At 29.0% G+C, this 16,805-nt stretch overlaps 1 protein-coding gene across 2 annotated transcripts; it reads left to right on the plus strand.

Moving 5' to 3' along the window:
* The first annotated feature begins 201 nt into the window (after positions 1-201).
* On the plus strand, positions 202-16,488 carry LOC132715425 (uncharacterized). 2 transcript variants are annotated; one of them, XM_060698428.1, is made up of 16 exons: positions 202-539; positions 5,164-5,349; positions 5,647-5,743; positions 5,983-6,062; positions 6,505-6,616; positions 7,238-7,329; positions 7,670-7,904; positions 8,310-8,449; positions 8,733-8,822; positions 9,365-9,641; positions 9,991-10,323; positions 10,725-10,794; positions 11,458-11,588; positions 12,510-12,587; positions 13,189-13,251; positions 13,660-16,488. In XM_060698428.1, exons 1-16 carry the CDS (start codon positions 531-533, stop codon positions 13,806-13,808), a joined length of 2,142 nt encoding a protein of 713 aa, XP_060554411.1. In that variant the 5' UTR covers positions 202-530; the 3' UTR covers positions 13,809-16,488. The 2 variants fall into 2 exon arrangements, with proteins under 2 accessions (XP_060554411.1, XP_060554412.1); XM_060698429.1 differs by having other exon boundaries at positions 5,986-6,062.
* Positions 16,489-16,805: the final 317 nt, after the last annotated feature.

The following is a 16,805-nucleotide window of genomic DNA, read 5'->3' on the forward strand; positions in this document are numbered from 1 at the left end:
AGAAAGGTCCCCAAACTATGATACAACTATTTTAAACCTCTCTGATCCGTTATAATCAGGTACACCTACGCTTGCTAAATATTGGATACCCGATATTTTTTTTTACGTATCATCTAAAAATAAAATGGGAAAACCCAAACAAAACTAAAAATAGTAAGAACTTGTCAACTTGACAATAATTTGGTGGCGTGATATTTACAATGAATTTGACAAAAGCTTTTCCTGAACAAGACATAACTTAGTAAATAGGTACTTTATATCCATGATGGTTATAAAGCATCCATTTTAAGCTTTGATATTCATAAACGATTACCATACGTTCTTTTATTTTGACGGGACAACCGGGACGGAAAGGAAAGAAACCATTAAAAGGAAGGTTTCTTAAGTGATCACTATTTCTTCAGATCTTTCCAAAACTGAAACTCTAAAACTGTGTCACAGAAATATCGGATTTATAAGAATTAAAACTTAAGCAGTATATCATTCAGGTGCAAAGGATCACCATATTAAAACATAGCTGTAAAAGAAGAATGATTAAGGTAAGATATATTTTCTTTCATTTTTACCCCACCCGTTCTATCTTAATAATATGTGTTTTGTGTAATCTCACATGGCTTGATGTATATTGATTGTCTACAATCTATAATCATTTCATTCACGTTAACGCCATTTTGTTCTCAATCAAGATACATAAAAGTCTCAATTAAGTTATAGTTAATGTAGCGGCATGGTTGAGTGGTTAGTGCGTTTGTAAATTGGCAAGCCATTATTTCCTTGAGCATGATAAGATATTTTACACTCATTGCTACGTACTAGTTTGATCTTAAAACGGATTAGAGAGTGCATCTTTAAGCTTATAGAGTCCAACACAATCGAACAAAAATAAGTTCGATACAAATTGAAATCAAACAAAGCTTTGTTAATTACCATTGGATAAACATGTTAGATACATAATCTCCTTTGAAGAGTGTTCATTTTCAGTCAAGAAATATCAATTCCCACTGGAGTTATATCGTGTTTTTATACTTTCTTCTTTTTATTTGTCTTTATAATATATATTTGTGCAGGTTTCTATTTCATCAAAACTGAGAAATAAGATCGCTGTATTTTTACAAGTTTTCGTGTCAATTTATACACACATGTACTATATGATGTCCAGATATTGTCTAAGCGAAATTGGTACTTTGAAGGAGGTATACTTTATCCTATTCAAATTAACATCCTAAAATTTGATTACAAACTGAGGCTAAAGAATGGAACATGAACGTACAAGTTTAAATGCCGTCAGTCATACAATTTTGCAGGAATGACGAAATAGAACTTGGTTGTGGCTCAACCTGGCCTAAAACAAAATATATGCAATGTTTGAAAATGATATCAAGGAAAAACTACGTGGCACTTTAAAATATACATTAAAACATAAGTGAATTTAATTTTTAAGGTACTACAAAATTTTAATATTAAATGCTAAGAAAAAATAGTTTGCTGATAATAAAAAAATCAACATGATATTGTTACTTATATCATTATGTTATTGACAAACTTGTACATACCCTTTTGTTTCAAACCACCAATGACAGGGACCACAGTGGAAATAAAGAGACAATTATTTCCCTTTGTGTATTTTCCCTTGTTTTGATGTGCATTTTTCTTTATTATTATAAATTCATTTTTATGTTTTATAGCTAGTCTGTTGAATCATGCATCTAATTATGGAAATGCTTTGAATGTATATATACACTTACCAAAATAAATCTATTAACAAATTAAAAATTGTATGGTCTTTTAAATAAATATGTAGATGTTAATGAAGCACAAACGTATTACATAAGGCAAATTCTGTATTAGATATTAAGATGATCTATAATTCAAAAGATAGTATCATATTAATATTTTGCAAGTTTTAAAAAGTATCACTTCTTTCTGGTTATTCATGAAATATGTTATTGTAAAAGAAATAATATTTAAATGTATAAACTAAGTTAACTATGATTTTTAAATTTAGTAATTTTAAATTGAATCAGAAAATATGCCTGCATGTAGGCATTATTTTGACAATTTATTCATTTGAAATTAGATCAAAATTGAAAATAGCCTTATAAGTGGAACAATTTTGTATGCTGTTTTACATAAAAACTATTTATTCAAAAAATGTTCCATAAAAGTGATACACAATTAAAGCATTATTAACATTGGTGTCTGATTCAAATACTTTATATTTGCTTATCATTAATAAATGCTAGGAACCTTTTCCTCTTTAGTATGAATTTAATATTAAAAGCGGAGAAATATATATGTTGCTATTTACAACTAAAATATAATATCATAAAAACAAATAACAGAAAAATGTTAAAGCAAACAGGCATAACTCATTGCTTTATAAAAATAGAAACAACAACAAGAACAACATCAACAAGCAGATTATAAAAGTAGTTCATACACATAAATATTCCTTTTTGTGTAATTTAATAATGTTGTATACTACATGTACAAAATTACCTATAAAGTTTTAAGATATGAGTTATATATTTTTATTGATGGTGACAAAAGCATAATATAACCACCTATTATTGAGCATGTCTATAAATAACATTTAAGTAAGCCAATGAAAAGTTATTTTGGTCTGGGTTTTCCGATCTATTTGAAATTCATACTAATGGTGCATTGTAAAGTGTATATGCCATATGTAATATAGACTGTCTACTTTTGACATATACAGGTAAAGTCAATGCTTGTATAGAGGTATAATTTCCTTGAGTTTGGATAATTTACACTTTGTAAAACCTGACCTAGACAATGTAATGATATTTTGATTTAATGGCATACTCTAAAGGTTAACCGTGATTACTTATTTACCTAATTTAGGTGTACTTTCAAAATATATACATATACATATAACCACACAAATATGGTTAACTTGTTAAGGTTAAATAGTAAAGCCTTTTATATGAAAAAGAAAACATCAACATTGAAATGTGATGGGACAGGAGTTTGAGGTGGTGGCCGGGATTAAGCTTTTATAAGTAAAAACAAATTCTTGTTGGATGATTTGAGGATGTTATTTCATTAATCTTAATTTTGCATGACAATTACTAGTTAAGTATGTTTTGTAATGACTGATAATAGCAGTCTTTTCAGTGACAAACGCGAACATGAATTTAAAAACCTTAAAATAATAGGTTCATATATGATTTAAATTAATGGATTGTAAAGCATATTGAATGAAATGGATTTAAACTATTCTTGTTGTCGAGATCATCCAAATCTCAAATGGAAATATTTTCGATAAGAAAAGAATACTGAAGTATAGTTACTTGTATATATTGAAAGTTAATGATAATAACAAAGTGATTAAATTATATGGAAAGCCTTGACTGTCTTATAATTATAAACCTGAACATTGTTATGTCCAAATAGCAATATATTGAGTCAACCTCTCCTTATACAACGTGCATTCATCAATATATTAATATGTTGATCCATCTTTATAATTCTATAGTCAACCGAACAATATATGATGTCAATGTATCTCTTTATATGATGTCAATATATCATTATACTATGTGCATTTTTGAATATATTATGTGGAACCAGCCTTATTTAAGGTCGAAATAACCGAAATAACTATATTTTATGTCAAACTGTCCTTTTATGGTGTCAATACGTCATTATAAGATGTGAAATTATGAATTTATTATCTGGAACCATCTTTATATAGTGTCAACAATATATGATGTCGATGTTTACTTATAGTATGTCAATCTATCAATGTACAATGTGCATTTTTCAGTATATTATATAGAATCGTCTTTATATAGAGTCAACTTAACAATATATGATGTAAATGTGTTCTTATATGATGTAAATCTTTCATTATACGATGTGCATTAATGAATATATTGTGTGGAACCATCTTTATATAGAGTCAAAATTACATTATATTATATAGAACCGTCTTTATATAGAGTCAACTTAACAATATATGATGTAAATGTGTACTTATATGATGTAAATCTTTCATTATACGATGTGCATTAATGAATATATTGTGTGGAACCATCTTTATATAGAGTCAAAATAACATTATATTAGTATGTAGAACCGTCTTTATATAGAGTCAATTTAACATTATATGATGTGTATCTGTCCTTATATGATGTCAGTATTTCATTATATGACGTGCAATTACGAATATATTACGTGGAACCATCTTTATATAGAGTCAACTTAACATTATATGATGTAAATGTGTCCTTATATGATGTCAATCTTTCATTATACGATGTGCATTAATGAATATATTATGTGAAACCATCTTTATATAAGTCAACTTAACATTATATGATTTAAACGTCCTTATATGATGTCAGTATTTCATTATATGATGTGCAATTACAAATATATTATGTGGAACCTATCTTATATAGAGTCAAAACAACACTTTAGTATGTAGGATTGTCTTTATATAGAGTCATCTTAACAATATATGATATAATTTACTTTGAGTTTTCCCTCTGTCGCCACGAACGGTGCATAGTGAGATATAACCCGGTAAATTTAACCCCATCAGTATAATGACAGAAGCACAGGATATAATGATGTTTGCACTTCATATAAAGCAGGGGTCGTATAACAATAGATGCACATCGTATAATGAAAGATTGACATAATATATTGATAAGTTGACTCTATATAATGGTTCTACCACATCATATTTTCATAAATGCACATTGTATAATGATTGGTCGACATCATATAAAGACACATTGACATCATATATTATTCAGTTGACTTCATATAAGGATGCATCTACATAATATATTCATGAATGCACATTGTATAAAGAAAGAGTGACACAACAACGTTCATTTTTACAATTATAAGACAGTCAAGGCTTTCCATAAAATTAGGTAAATAATGTATATTGTGTTGAGGGTGATAACGCTGGTTAAACACATAGTTATATTAATTACTGAACAACTTTTTGCTTGTTCCTTTTAACAGTTTATAATAAAAAAACAAACACTTGGAAGTTGTATATATTGTAACGTGTTTTTTCTAAATGTTTTTTTTTTCTTGCTTTTTTGCTTTAATAATTAATAATAATAATAATAATAATAATAAAATATATATTTGTAACAAATGTACAATTGCTCTATTTAGATGTCAATAGACGAGGCTCTCAGTTTTGGTAAAACCTACCACGGCACTATCACACGGATGTCTTTTAGCTCTGGATGGACATTAATGCCAGAAAACCGTACGACAAGTCGTTGTGCTTACCTTCAAAAATGTCATCCACAAACTTTGATTGATATCTGTAGATATAGGCAGCGTTACCAAAATCTAGTAAGTTTTTATTTTCTTTTTCGTTAAAGCCTTTACTTTTCAAAGGGGTCTGCTAGCAGATTTCAAATAAAGTATATGTGTCTTCAAACTAATTTCATTTTCTTTATCATTTCGGTTTACGTTTTTTTTAAACAATATATTAATTCAGCTGTCGGTGCAATGTTTTAACAAACAATAATACAAGTTTTAACTTGTGAATAATCCTTTTCGAAATAATTAAAAACTCATTGTAGGCGTCTTGTATTTGGAAATGATTTAGTAAATACTGTTACAGTGAATATCAATATCATATTTTAGATAACTACATCTGGAAGTTCCGAGAGTTTTCAGTTGTTTGGGGTTTCCTTAGAAATAAAGAAAGATAACACGAATAACGTGGATCTGTTAAATAAACGTAAGCATGATAATTAAATTCTAATATACCGATATATTTAATATAATTCAAGATTGATAAATTTTCAAAATGTTTTTTTTTGTTTCCCGATTACACTGAATATTACAACTTAATTTTAACGGTACACTTTATTTTACATTTTTGATCTCATTCATATGTATCATGATAACCGTAATACGATATATGAACAACATGTGGGAGCAAAATGTCAAAAACCGATACATTTTCTTTTATGACAGCAGATGAATCGGTTGGGGACATGGATTCAAAAGACCGAAAGGAGTTCTCATCTGATGAAATATTACATGGCAGGATAAGTGTAAATATATCTATTTGATTATATTGTTTTTTTTTTTATATTTTTTTTTTGCATTTATATATCTATACATTATTAAAATATCAATAATAATCCTACATATTATTTTTAAAAGACAGACTGTGTACATGCTGTATAACAGTGTTTGTTTATTTAGATTCTGACCGCGAAATGTAGTCTTATTTTTAGGTAACAACTACATTTGTAATAAATAACAGGGATGCTATGCATTTTCGAACTTCTGGCATAGTACTGTTTAAGAAATAAATGTAACAATGTTTATTACACGTCGTTGGAGTTTAACAACAGATATATCATATTTGAAGTTTCAAAACATATACTAGCATGTGGAGATCGAAGATAAATTGAATTTTATATTTATATATGCATAACGTTTAACATAGAAACCTGTATTACATATTTAGTCTATTTTTGTACTTTAAAGATATTATTAGACGAGCTGAAAAGTCTAAATGACGAAATAGATTGCACTCAAGCTTCAAGAAATGCACTGTCGGGGCCAACAAGCAACGAGGTCTCCTCAGCAGAATTCCAATGTATGTAATAATGATAAAAATGGGTATTTCAAAAATTGCACTTTTATCTTGCATTTTCAATGTCATCGCACATCTTTTTTATAACTACTCGTCTTAATCTTAACGATAAACTTGGTTTAAGATAAAGTCAGATTTCAGGTGGTATAGGGTTTTGTAACGAAGTGTTTATAGTCGTTTTAAACATTTATGGGATTTATTTTTTACAGGAGTCGACATTGTTTAAGATTTGTAATCACTTTATCTTACTACTTAATATGAAAAAAAAACCAACACGTTTTGATTTAACTAGAGTTTATTTCACTCAACAGTAAACAGGGAGGTCATATAGTTTTTACATATTAAATACATGATAGGTTTTTTTATTATAATATTATTTTTTTATAATTTGGCAAAGTTGACCAACTCATTGAATGGCAGGTCAGAGGTGTACCCAAGTACCCTTACTTTTACAAAATGTGATTAAAATTTTGTGTAGCATTTACTTGATTTTCTTTTTTTAATATATGAAGGAAAGTAATCTACATTTTTGTTTTTTTATCAAAAATTTATGGAATGTTTAGCTTACAATAAATAAGATGAATTTTTTATTTTACTTCACTTATATGTACTATTTTGCTCAAGGTATGAAAAATGTCACAAGCACAATGTGTGGACAGAGAAGAAATATGATACGGCATGATCATAGCGGAAACCGTTATATTGTCACATTGCAGGTAATAGTTAATAGTTAATGTCGGTGATCGTAAAAACTTCAATTAATCATTAAGCCTAAGTGAAGTTTATTTTTATCTTAAGTAAATGAAATATCGCAAGGTAATATTTTTAAGATAATAACTCCAACCTGTTTTGTAAGGTTTTAGTTATCGAAAGCGGTGTTCGATTTCATCACTATACATACTTTATTATGTTATCTGAATAGTTTCACACTGTTGATATTTTAGATACTATATACATTAGCATGCATTCACATGTTTAACATATCTAAGGTTTCAATCATTTTTTTTTGTAATAATTATAATTAAATTATTTTGTTACATTCTCATTTATATCAAGGTTGCAGCACTTTTAGAGAAAAGTTCATGGGCTACCAGATATAAAAACAGCATTGAATTTTCTGATGAAAAGTCGCTTAATTTGATGACCCAAGGATACATTGCATACCTTATATACCTGGAAACTAAAATGACCATGATGGAAGTTATTATCATGGACAACAAACTTCATGTGAAAGTTTTTGTCGAACATATACAACAATGGATGTATAGTATATGTGAAGGCAAATTAGACAGTAAGACACTTTCAGAACTCATTGCAAATAAAGTATTCTTTTCAAGTACATGTAGTTTAGAATTATTGCAAAAATGTTGTGTTAGTCGTATAAATGAAACGATCAATTTTAGAATAAGATTAAACAAGAGTGGGCGACAGTCGATAGATACAAGTGATTGGTTGTTTGTATGTGTACACATTACAATGAGAAGATATATAAGTCGCGCATAATTTCCCAGACATAAGGTTTACAGTTTAGCTTTGTAATGTGTAAGTACACTTATAAGTTAGATATATTTTTTGTATATCAACTGCAGTCCTGAGGCAATGGACACCTTCATATGTGTAATGATCGAATTATATCAAAGGTAATATAATAAGTAAACACATTTTAAGAAATGTTTTTTCCTTCTTTCAATTTCAGAAAAGAAGTCTTTACAAATGGCAAATGAACACATGATTGACGCATGCACTCATCAAAAGGATGACACAGATCAAGTTGAAGTTGAAGTTGACAATCGTACACAAATAAAAAAGGAGGGAGATTCTCATGTTATTCAGGCTGTTTGTGGTCTAATTTTGACAATTAAAACCAATAGCAGTCTAGTATTTCTTATTCGAATAACACATGTCGACATAAATGTCAATTATTGCCTGAGTAGAAATGCTTGATCTTTAAGGCCCAAAACTGTTAATATTGTATCATTTTATCATTATAAAATAGCAATTTTCAAAGTTGAGAGATCATTAAGGTTTAAATACAGGAGTTTTACAGAAGATGCATGAAGAAATCAAAATTATCTAAATGTTTGAATACTTATTTAAAGTCATTTTGGTTATTTTGTAGGAACAGAAAGGAGACAAATTAAATGTCATTGATGAAAAGGAGAAAACCCAAATAACCCAGATGCATGGATGGTTTTTCTGGTTCCTGAAGGTAAATGTTTCATTTTCAATGTCATTGAATTATCCTGAAGTTTATTAATTTCTCAAGGATTGTTTTATATCTTAGAGACATTTCGGATTATCTCTAATGAATAAGATATTTGTAAAGCATTTATGCCCTTCGACTTGGATGTTTGAAATATTGAATAAATTTTACGTAAAGTAAAAGGAAATGGATATTGGCAGTTGTTTAATATTTATAACTATTTCATGCCTGATATTGTTTGTTCTACATTTAATGCATGTATTACAAATATAACCCGACCCGACAAAATAAATCTGTAATTACACTCGAACGTGATCCGAAATTACGTTGGATTGAATATATAGTGTTAATTTTGCAAGGTATATAATAAAAGGATTATTATTAGAGTATCTTAATTTTACTTAAACGAATCCGTTTACGCACCCCCTAGTGCAAACCATGAGAGCCAAATACAAGTTCCAGATAAAGATGCTCAAATAAAAGACTCGTATAACAAAAACTAGTTTTTTAAAATACGTAATGTCTTAAAATGTTGTTTTATATTTCAGGTACTGTTATGGACGATAGTTATACTACGTGGAGCAAATGCCATTCCTTTAGATAAGCAAGACACAAAAAAGCTGCTTACATCTAAAACATGCAATCATGACAACTTCTATTCATTGAAATCGAAATGTCACACAAATGGAATCGATCACAACTTGACGATCTTTGATTTCTGTGAATTTCATAAACAGTGTAGCTCAGACGAACATCCCGTATGTTTAAATATTGAAAAAATGGGTGTGTATGTGTGCTTACAGAGAGGGTTATCTTGTTCGAAAGGTTAGACTTTTTAGAATTATAATCTGTTAGTACAGGCAAACAAATAAAGCATGAGATGGTTAGAATTTTACGATCCTATCTTATCCACTTTTTAATAAGAATTCAGAAGTAAGAATCATAGATATTTGATTAAAATTGTTTACTTAATACTCTTCTAAAAGTGAGACAATTTATGAAACATTTTCTCCAGTTTATTTGTTAATGGTAAGAAAAACATGTGTATGTTGCTTGAATAGATTCACAATACATTGGGGTAGTTTTATATTAACTTAAAGGTTAGCTAAATTGCATGTTTCAAGTGCACGTGATCTGATTTAAGATATACTACTCAATATGTTTTTGTATTCAGGACGTAAGATTATCGCAAGACGGGACGATCAGCTCCGAGATATTGTTCATCTTGAAGAGGTTGACTGTCCTATTGGTACCTTTCAGCCTACTGATTCTGACTGTATTCAAGCATGTTCATACAAACATACAGATATGGCTTATCTTGGAGATAGATATGTTGTGAGCTCTGAAGGGGACAACGTAAACCCAACCTTCGTGTATTGTAATTACAAAAAGGGATACTACAACCCAGAGGGAAAGTTGACTTTGAATTATGACAGGGATCTTATTTGGAATCCAGACTTTTGTATGAATGAAAACAAGTGCAAGAATGGTCAATTTCCCCTACCAGGTAACTTATTAAATAACGGATCATTGTTCCTTAGCCAAACACATAACAACACAAGTATGCTGGAGTAACCGGCAGAACGTCCTGTCATGTTAAATTGTAAATAAGAAAGTGTTGACAATGTTTGCCTTAATTTGATATTATATGATATAATAGGTTGTTCTCATCAAGGAAAAGAATTAAACATTTCGTAGGTGTCATCAAAATGTCAGTTTTTCCAATTTCAAAGACAGCAGATTAAAATTGAATATAATATTCAAAAAATTACGTTTCTTTTTTATGAGAAAAAAACAATTAATTCAGCTAAACGACAAAATTTGTTAATCATTCAATAGTTTAATGACTGCATATTAAATTTTCTACATGTATTGTTTCCCCTTATTCAACAAAGTATTTCTTTTCAGACGGACGCTGTGTCAGTGCATGTAAGCATGGCTTTGAAAGAAGTCCACCAGACTTTCACTGTCAACAAATGTAAGTGATTAGATTATAACAGGGTTGTAATGAATAGATACTTGACGGTTAGCATTGTCTTAAGTCAATTGCAATTGATCAAAGGGTACAATATGTCTGTGTAAATTATTTATTGTTTGTATGTACCCGTATGTTATGGCTACCTTTTCATGGAAATGAATGTACTACATAGTTAATATAATGATATATGGGAAATAACTCTTTAAAAGTATTGAACAATTTTGGATAGCACGATCATTTGAAAGTTTGACAAAATACTGCAATGAAGATTTTTTTAAACTATCCAGTATAACTGACCACATTTAATTAATAGTAAGTTCTTTTTGTCACATTATATTCTTTAATTGAATGTGAGGTAATTCATTTAGATAAAGGACAATCCATTCCATCTTACTATATTTTACAATATCCTGTTTATGATTGATAAAATGCAAACGTTAATACACGAGTAAAGATATGTTTACTGATAGGATGTTGTGATTTAACAATCTGTATTGAATTCGTGTTGCGAAAAGCACATAATAAGCTATTAGTCTAAAGATGTAGATTGATTAAAAGTAATCATTTTTCAAGCATACTCAAGAATAAATCAATTATAGTGTGAAGACATAAACATTATTTGATCAAAATCTTGTTATCTTTAATCTTTTCATATACTTTAAGGGATATCTCCAATAGTTTCGGAACAACTGTACCTGTGACTATTACAACACTGTTGACGACTTCAAAAATAGTGTCATCGACCGTCAATAGTTCTCTTGTGAGTCGTACCAGCACACAGAAAATAACAACAGGTATATTTTTCTGTCTACTTATTTGGTTATGCATCATTGTACGTTACTTTACGTAATAACTTATATTATAATACTGCACGTTTGTAACGTCACTTTTCATTGCATAATCGTGACGTTTATATAGTTTTATATATACGGCTGCTGTCGACTCGTGAAGAAATCTTACTTTTTTCTTTAAAAAATGATGCTTGCTGTATTATAAATTCGTTATAAAGAATGTTGACAGGTTATATGGCCGTATATAAACGGCTGTTTGCAATATAACCCTCGCCTAGCGGCTCGGGTTATATTTACAAACAGCCGTTTATATAGGGCCATATAACCTGTCAACAATCTTTATAACTAATAATATATTGATGTTTTGTTATGATTTTCATATCAGTTGTCGGACAAGGAAAATCAGTATCAATAATAATAATAATAATTTGATAACATCTATGTTTTTCCTCTGTTAATCTTATACGGCATTTGGCTTGTCACGATCATATTATATTTAGATAAAATGTATATAATAATCTCAAGAGCAGACAGGCACTTTGTTAAATACACAAGGTTTTCGAAAACTGCATTCACTCTATTGATTCTTTACATGGTAGAATTCGAAATTGATTTCGTTCCACAAACCCATGGCATAGTCAAAGACAAATTATCTGAGCTCAGTAAGCGTAACTTGTTAAAAGTTAAAGGCGTTTAAAATGCAGTTTTCATGAGTGTTAATGTCCTTTGAACATAATTACAAAATGGTATATTAACTAATCATTTAAACCAAAGATACTTAGAAAACAAATTTTATCAAAATGAAAAAAGCATTGATGCTGAATAAAAAAGAAAAAAAACAAATACCGTAATTGCTAAAAAAATCAAAGTTTTCTTGTTTGACCTCTTGCCTATAATTAATGCTAGAAACTGATTTTTTTCCAGAGGGAACTATTGAAACGAATGAACATGATGGTGAAACAAGTGGAACATTTCCATTGTGGGGATATGTCTTAATAATATGTAAGTAAACTTGAAAAATATTGATTATATTGAAGGATTATCTCAATAAATCCTTAGTTTAGGTAATTAAACAATAAATATGTTATCTAATGATTCTGATGTGTGTATAAAAGGAGGTGTATTTTGTCATTATTATAAAAATAAAAAATCAGCAGATGTTTATAACTCGAAAATATCAATTTGTGCAAATTTGTAAACTGTAATTAACTTTCTCAATTTTAAGTATTATTGTTAGACAAGTCCACGTCATCTATATCACTTTCTGTATTGTAACAATTCTTTCGCTTGTGCCCTTAATGGATGATCAAAGTATGTACAAAACACGCATTGAGGTATTATAATACAAAGAAAAAAATGTTTATAGGATTGTTTTTATACAGTTCTTGACAAAAGTTCAAAGCATGTAATTCAAATGCAAAATTATTGAGTAAGAACACAATTGCTTATTAATAAACTAAATCATTCAACAAGTGGTCATTGACATATTTTGAATTAAAGGGTAAAGGCAACAGTCGTCACTAGGCCTATTTGTTTTGTTAATCCTTACATGACAATACCAAAATGTTCTTAAATGTATAAATTTTATTTTCATTATTCACAGGTGTTGTAGGTTTGGTTGGATTGTGTGTAGGTTTAGCATTGTGTTACATAAGGTCGACAAGAGGTGAGTTCTTTGGAATGTTGAATACTTCTGCAAGCGAATTATTGCATGTGATTAATGATAATGAAGAGAAGAAATATATTAAAACGGCTACTTGTATTTCTATGGATTAGTGGTACTATATGGTTGCTGCAAAAAAAAAATGATTTCAGTGTTATGATTTACATTATTTACATTCGAGATGTATTTAAGGGATAATTTATATGATACTCAACATAACATTTAGCATCCTCTGTATATACCTGAAGTAAATTGATTGAAAATAGTTGTTAAAATGTCTTAGTGCGATTTTCATAAAAAGATCATATATTTTGGTTTCTTTATCAATATAAAAAGATTATGTTTCTAAAAATAGAAATGTCTTTAATTTGTTACATATAAACTCGGGTCTGACTACTCTTCTTTCTTCAGCAAGCAATCAGAATGCGTCAGGCAAAGTAAAAACGAGGAAAACACGTGTGAGCAATGCAGTAGGTAAAATACAATTTAGAGATGCAAAACATGTTCACATCACTACTTACCAAGTTTTGCGAGGACATGATCAGGGCGAAATGGTTTAATAAATTGCTTTCAATGTAGGTGATTTCATTTTAGCAAATAGCTTAAAACATGATATGTTAAATGAATGAAACTGATATGACACATTTATGCACAATATTCAGTTGGGATTGTAATATTAAGTTTGGAATGTAAAGGACACTAAACATACCCTAAAGTGGGAACTTCTAAGACCGGCCGACACGGCATAATTGAAACATTGGAAAACCTCAATGACGTTTTTTTTTGTTAGCAAAAATGTGTGTTATAAGCATATTATTTTAGATAAATGAGCAGTAGAAAAAAGTTTTGCTGATTCTTGCAGACGGATGGTAAAAGTCGATTGCTTTTACCTGACATACAATTTTTACCATGATTAACACATTTACAAATATGTTTATAATGTAACAGCCAATTAAAAAACAACAACAATAAGCTGTCATCTGTTGATAATAGTAGTTAAGAGACAACAAATAATTGACAGTGTTAGACGGTTGTTAAAAAGTAAGTTACACAGTTAACCATTGCAATATGTTATGACGAGTTGATTTATAATTTTTCATGAAGATTTTGTGTAAAGATTTTTTTTCTTTTCTTTTTTTTCTTATTTTAGTTTTATTTTATTTTGTGTTGTTGTTTTTTGGTGAAAGTTTATATAAAGTAACATCAAATGAAATGCAAAAATTGATTATGTTAAATATCAAATGGAAACATAAGTTCCCGATAAACTTATTTTCTTCATTTTTAGAGTTCTGAGAACATGCTGAATTACATGTTGTTCAGTTGAATAATTTTGTACGTCAAACATTATTTGTACATAACGTTTGTAGTTTGGAGTGAATTTAGACATGCTATTAAATCAGTGTTAAATTTTGTTAAATTTATATTTTTATTGTTTTCCTAGCTAATAAGAACAAATCATAGCAAGTTTTCCTTATGTATTTTGATAAGTAGGTTTTGTACTTTGTTGCTGTAAATCATCAAGCTGTACTTGTTATGTGATTCATTTTGATTTTATAAATTTGCATTACATTCAGTATATAACATGAAACTATCTGTGATTGACTGGGACACTATACTCTTGTTACAGAATTGTTATGATTTTCTTTAATCAAATAACATTAATTGTCATTAACGATGTTAACTATAGTAGACGCTTTCCACAAATATGTTTAATTCAGAGATTCAGCAAACATATTCGCAATTAAACATAGTTTGATTAAGATTCAATGTAGTTTCTTTTATGCTCAGATTGCAATTGCGGAAACACTATGTTTTTCTACTCAAATTCCGAAATATTTGTCAAATGGCATAAATGATCCATTGTTAAATAGGTCATTGATGGCAGCACTATTAATTGTTGAGAACTGAGTACCGCTCAAGCCGGTGCTAGGTGGCGTGAGGGATGTTGCACTTATTCAGTATCCCTCATGTACAGACTCAATCAAACCGTGTCTGCAATTTTTGATGTAATTAAAGAGTGAATAATGCTTCCGAGGGAACATTTTGTTTCCAGATTTTTATGGTGTTTAAGTTTGGTAAAGAAGGAATGTATGATAATTCCTCATGTAACTATTTCTTATTCATTACCCCTCTTACTCACACTCAGAATATTTCATCTTTTCACAAAGTGGTAAAATAGATTTATATAATTTTTCAGTTATAAATGGAAAAGACAATTTGATAATGATTAAATATGTTGAAATATTTGTGGAAAAAATCTATTAAGTTATTGCCACTTTATTTGCTTCGAATTGTTATTATACATCATACATTCTGTTTCATATTTATTTAATTGTATTATTGTTTTTGGTACTTAATGTTACATTTACACACACACACGTTTAAAAAACAACGGAATATCAACAAAACAAACATTTTCAGTTTTGTAAATATATTGAAAAAGAGATAATTTAAAAGGTTTTGTTTGCCAATGAACTTAAAGGTCCAATTTCATTGTTTCGTGTTTCAACAAAACTGTTAGTAAATGAATGATTTAAAGGTACATTTATAAGATTAAATTATATTGTTTCAAAAATCTTATGGTCGATTCTCGAAAGAGCTGTAGCAAAAATTTCTACGTTATTTAACACATTTGAATATTGTACGGAAACAGAATAAAGTGTTCTGGGACAAATATTATGATACTATTTTAATCAGAGATTTAACGGTTTAGCAAGTGATTTCGTGTTTTCACCATTTATTTTAAGGTAATGTACTAACATTTTTCTTTCATACAGACATTTTGGAAGAATTATGTGTGACAGTTTAGCATTTGAAAGTAATTTACACAAAGGTATATTTACTTTGATAACAATATTTTGTATGAAATCCATGATAGTCTTTTAATGTTCAAAATATCTTATTTTTATCTTGGTTATACCAGTAAGAGAATCTGTTTGAAGTTATAAAATTGACTTATTTCTTTAATCTAGCCGTGCTATTAGCACACGCGTTGGAACCTTTTATCATCTATAACTGAAAATATAGGCGTAAGTAAATATTTGACTTATCTGACCAAATTATATCATAACAAACTTTCCTAACGTAAATCCTATGCAGAAAAGTATTTCTAGCCATGCAATGTGAACATGTTAAAATCATTGATGTAAAATAGAACGTCCATTTTGTAAAATATGCTCAGTACATTTTGTCAGTTATATAGTCATTTTTCTTCCTTTACTATAAAAGAAATTTGATATATTTATTAAATATATTTATAACAAATATTATCTTATTCGTTTTTTGTTAAGGTTCCTGTCGGGCTATACTGAATATTATAACCTGAATGAAATGTGTATGATTCGAGCTGGTAGCCGAATGTGAAATCTCAGACGGCTATACCCACCCGTTTATCCCGTCTGCAACCTTCAGCATGAATGTTTCTTTTTTATTCTTCTATTTTACGAATGATATCAAGTGACGTCATCAATATAGTCATTGTAAATTTGTAAAACGCAAAGCCTTTTTTCTTTAATCAAGCACATAATCTAAATGACTAGAACTGACAAGCTTGTACA

This window comes from Ruditapes philippinarum, unplaced genomic scaffold, assembly GCF_026571515.1.
Source record: "Ruditapes philippinarum isolate M1 unplaced genomic scaffold, ASM2657151v2 ctg4058_1_1_1_1, whole genome shotgun sequence".
Taxonomy (NCBI): Eukaryota; Metazoa; Mollusca; class Bivalvia; order Venerida; family Veneridae; genus Ruditapes; species Ruditapes philippinarum.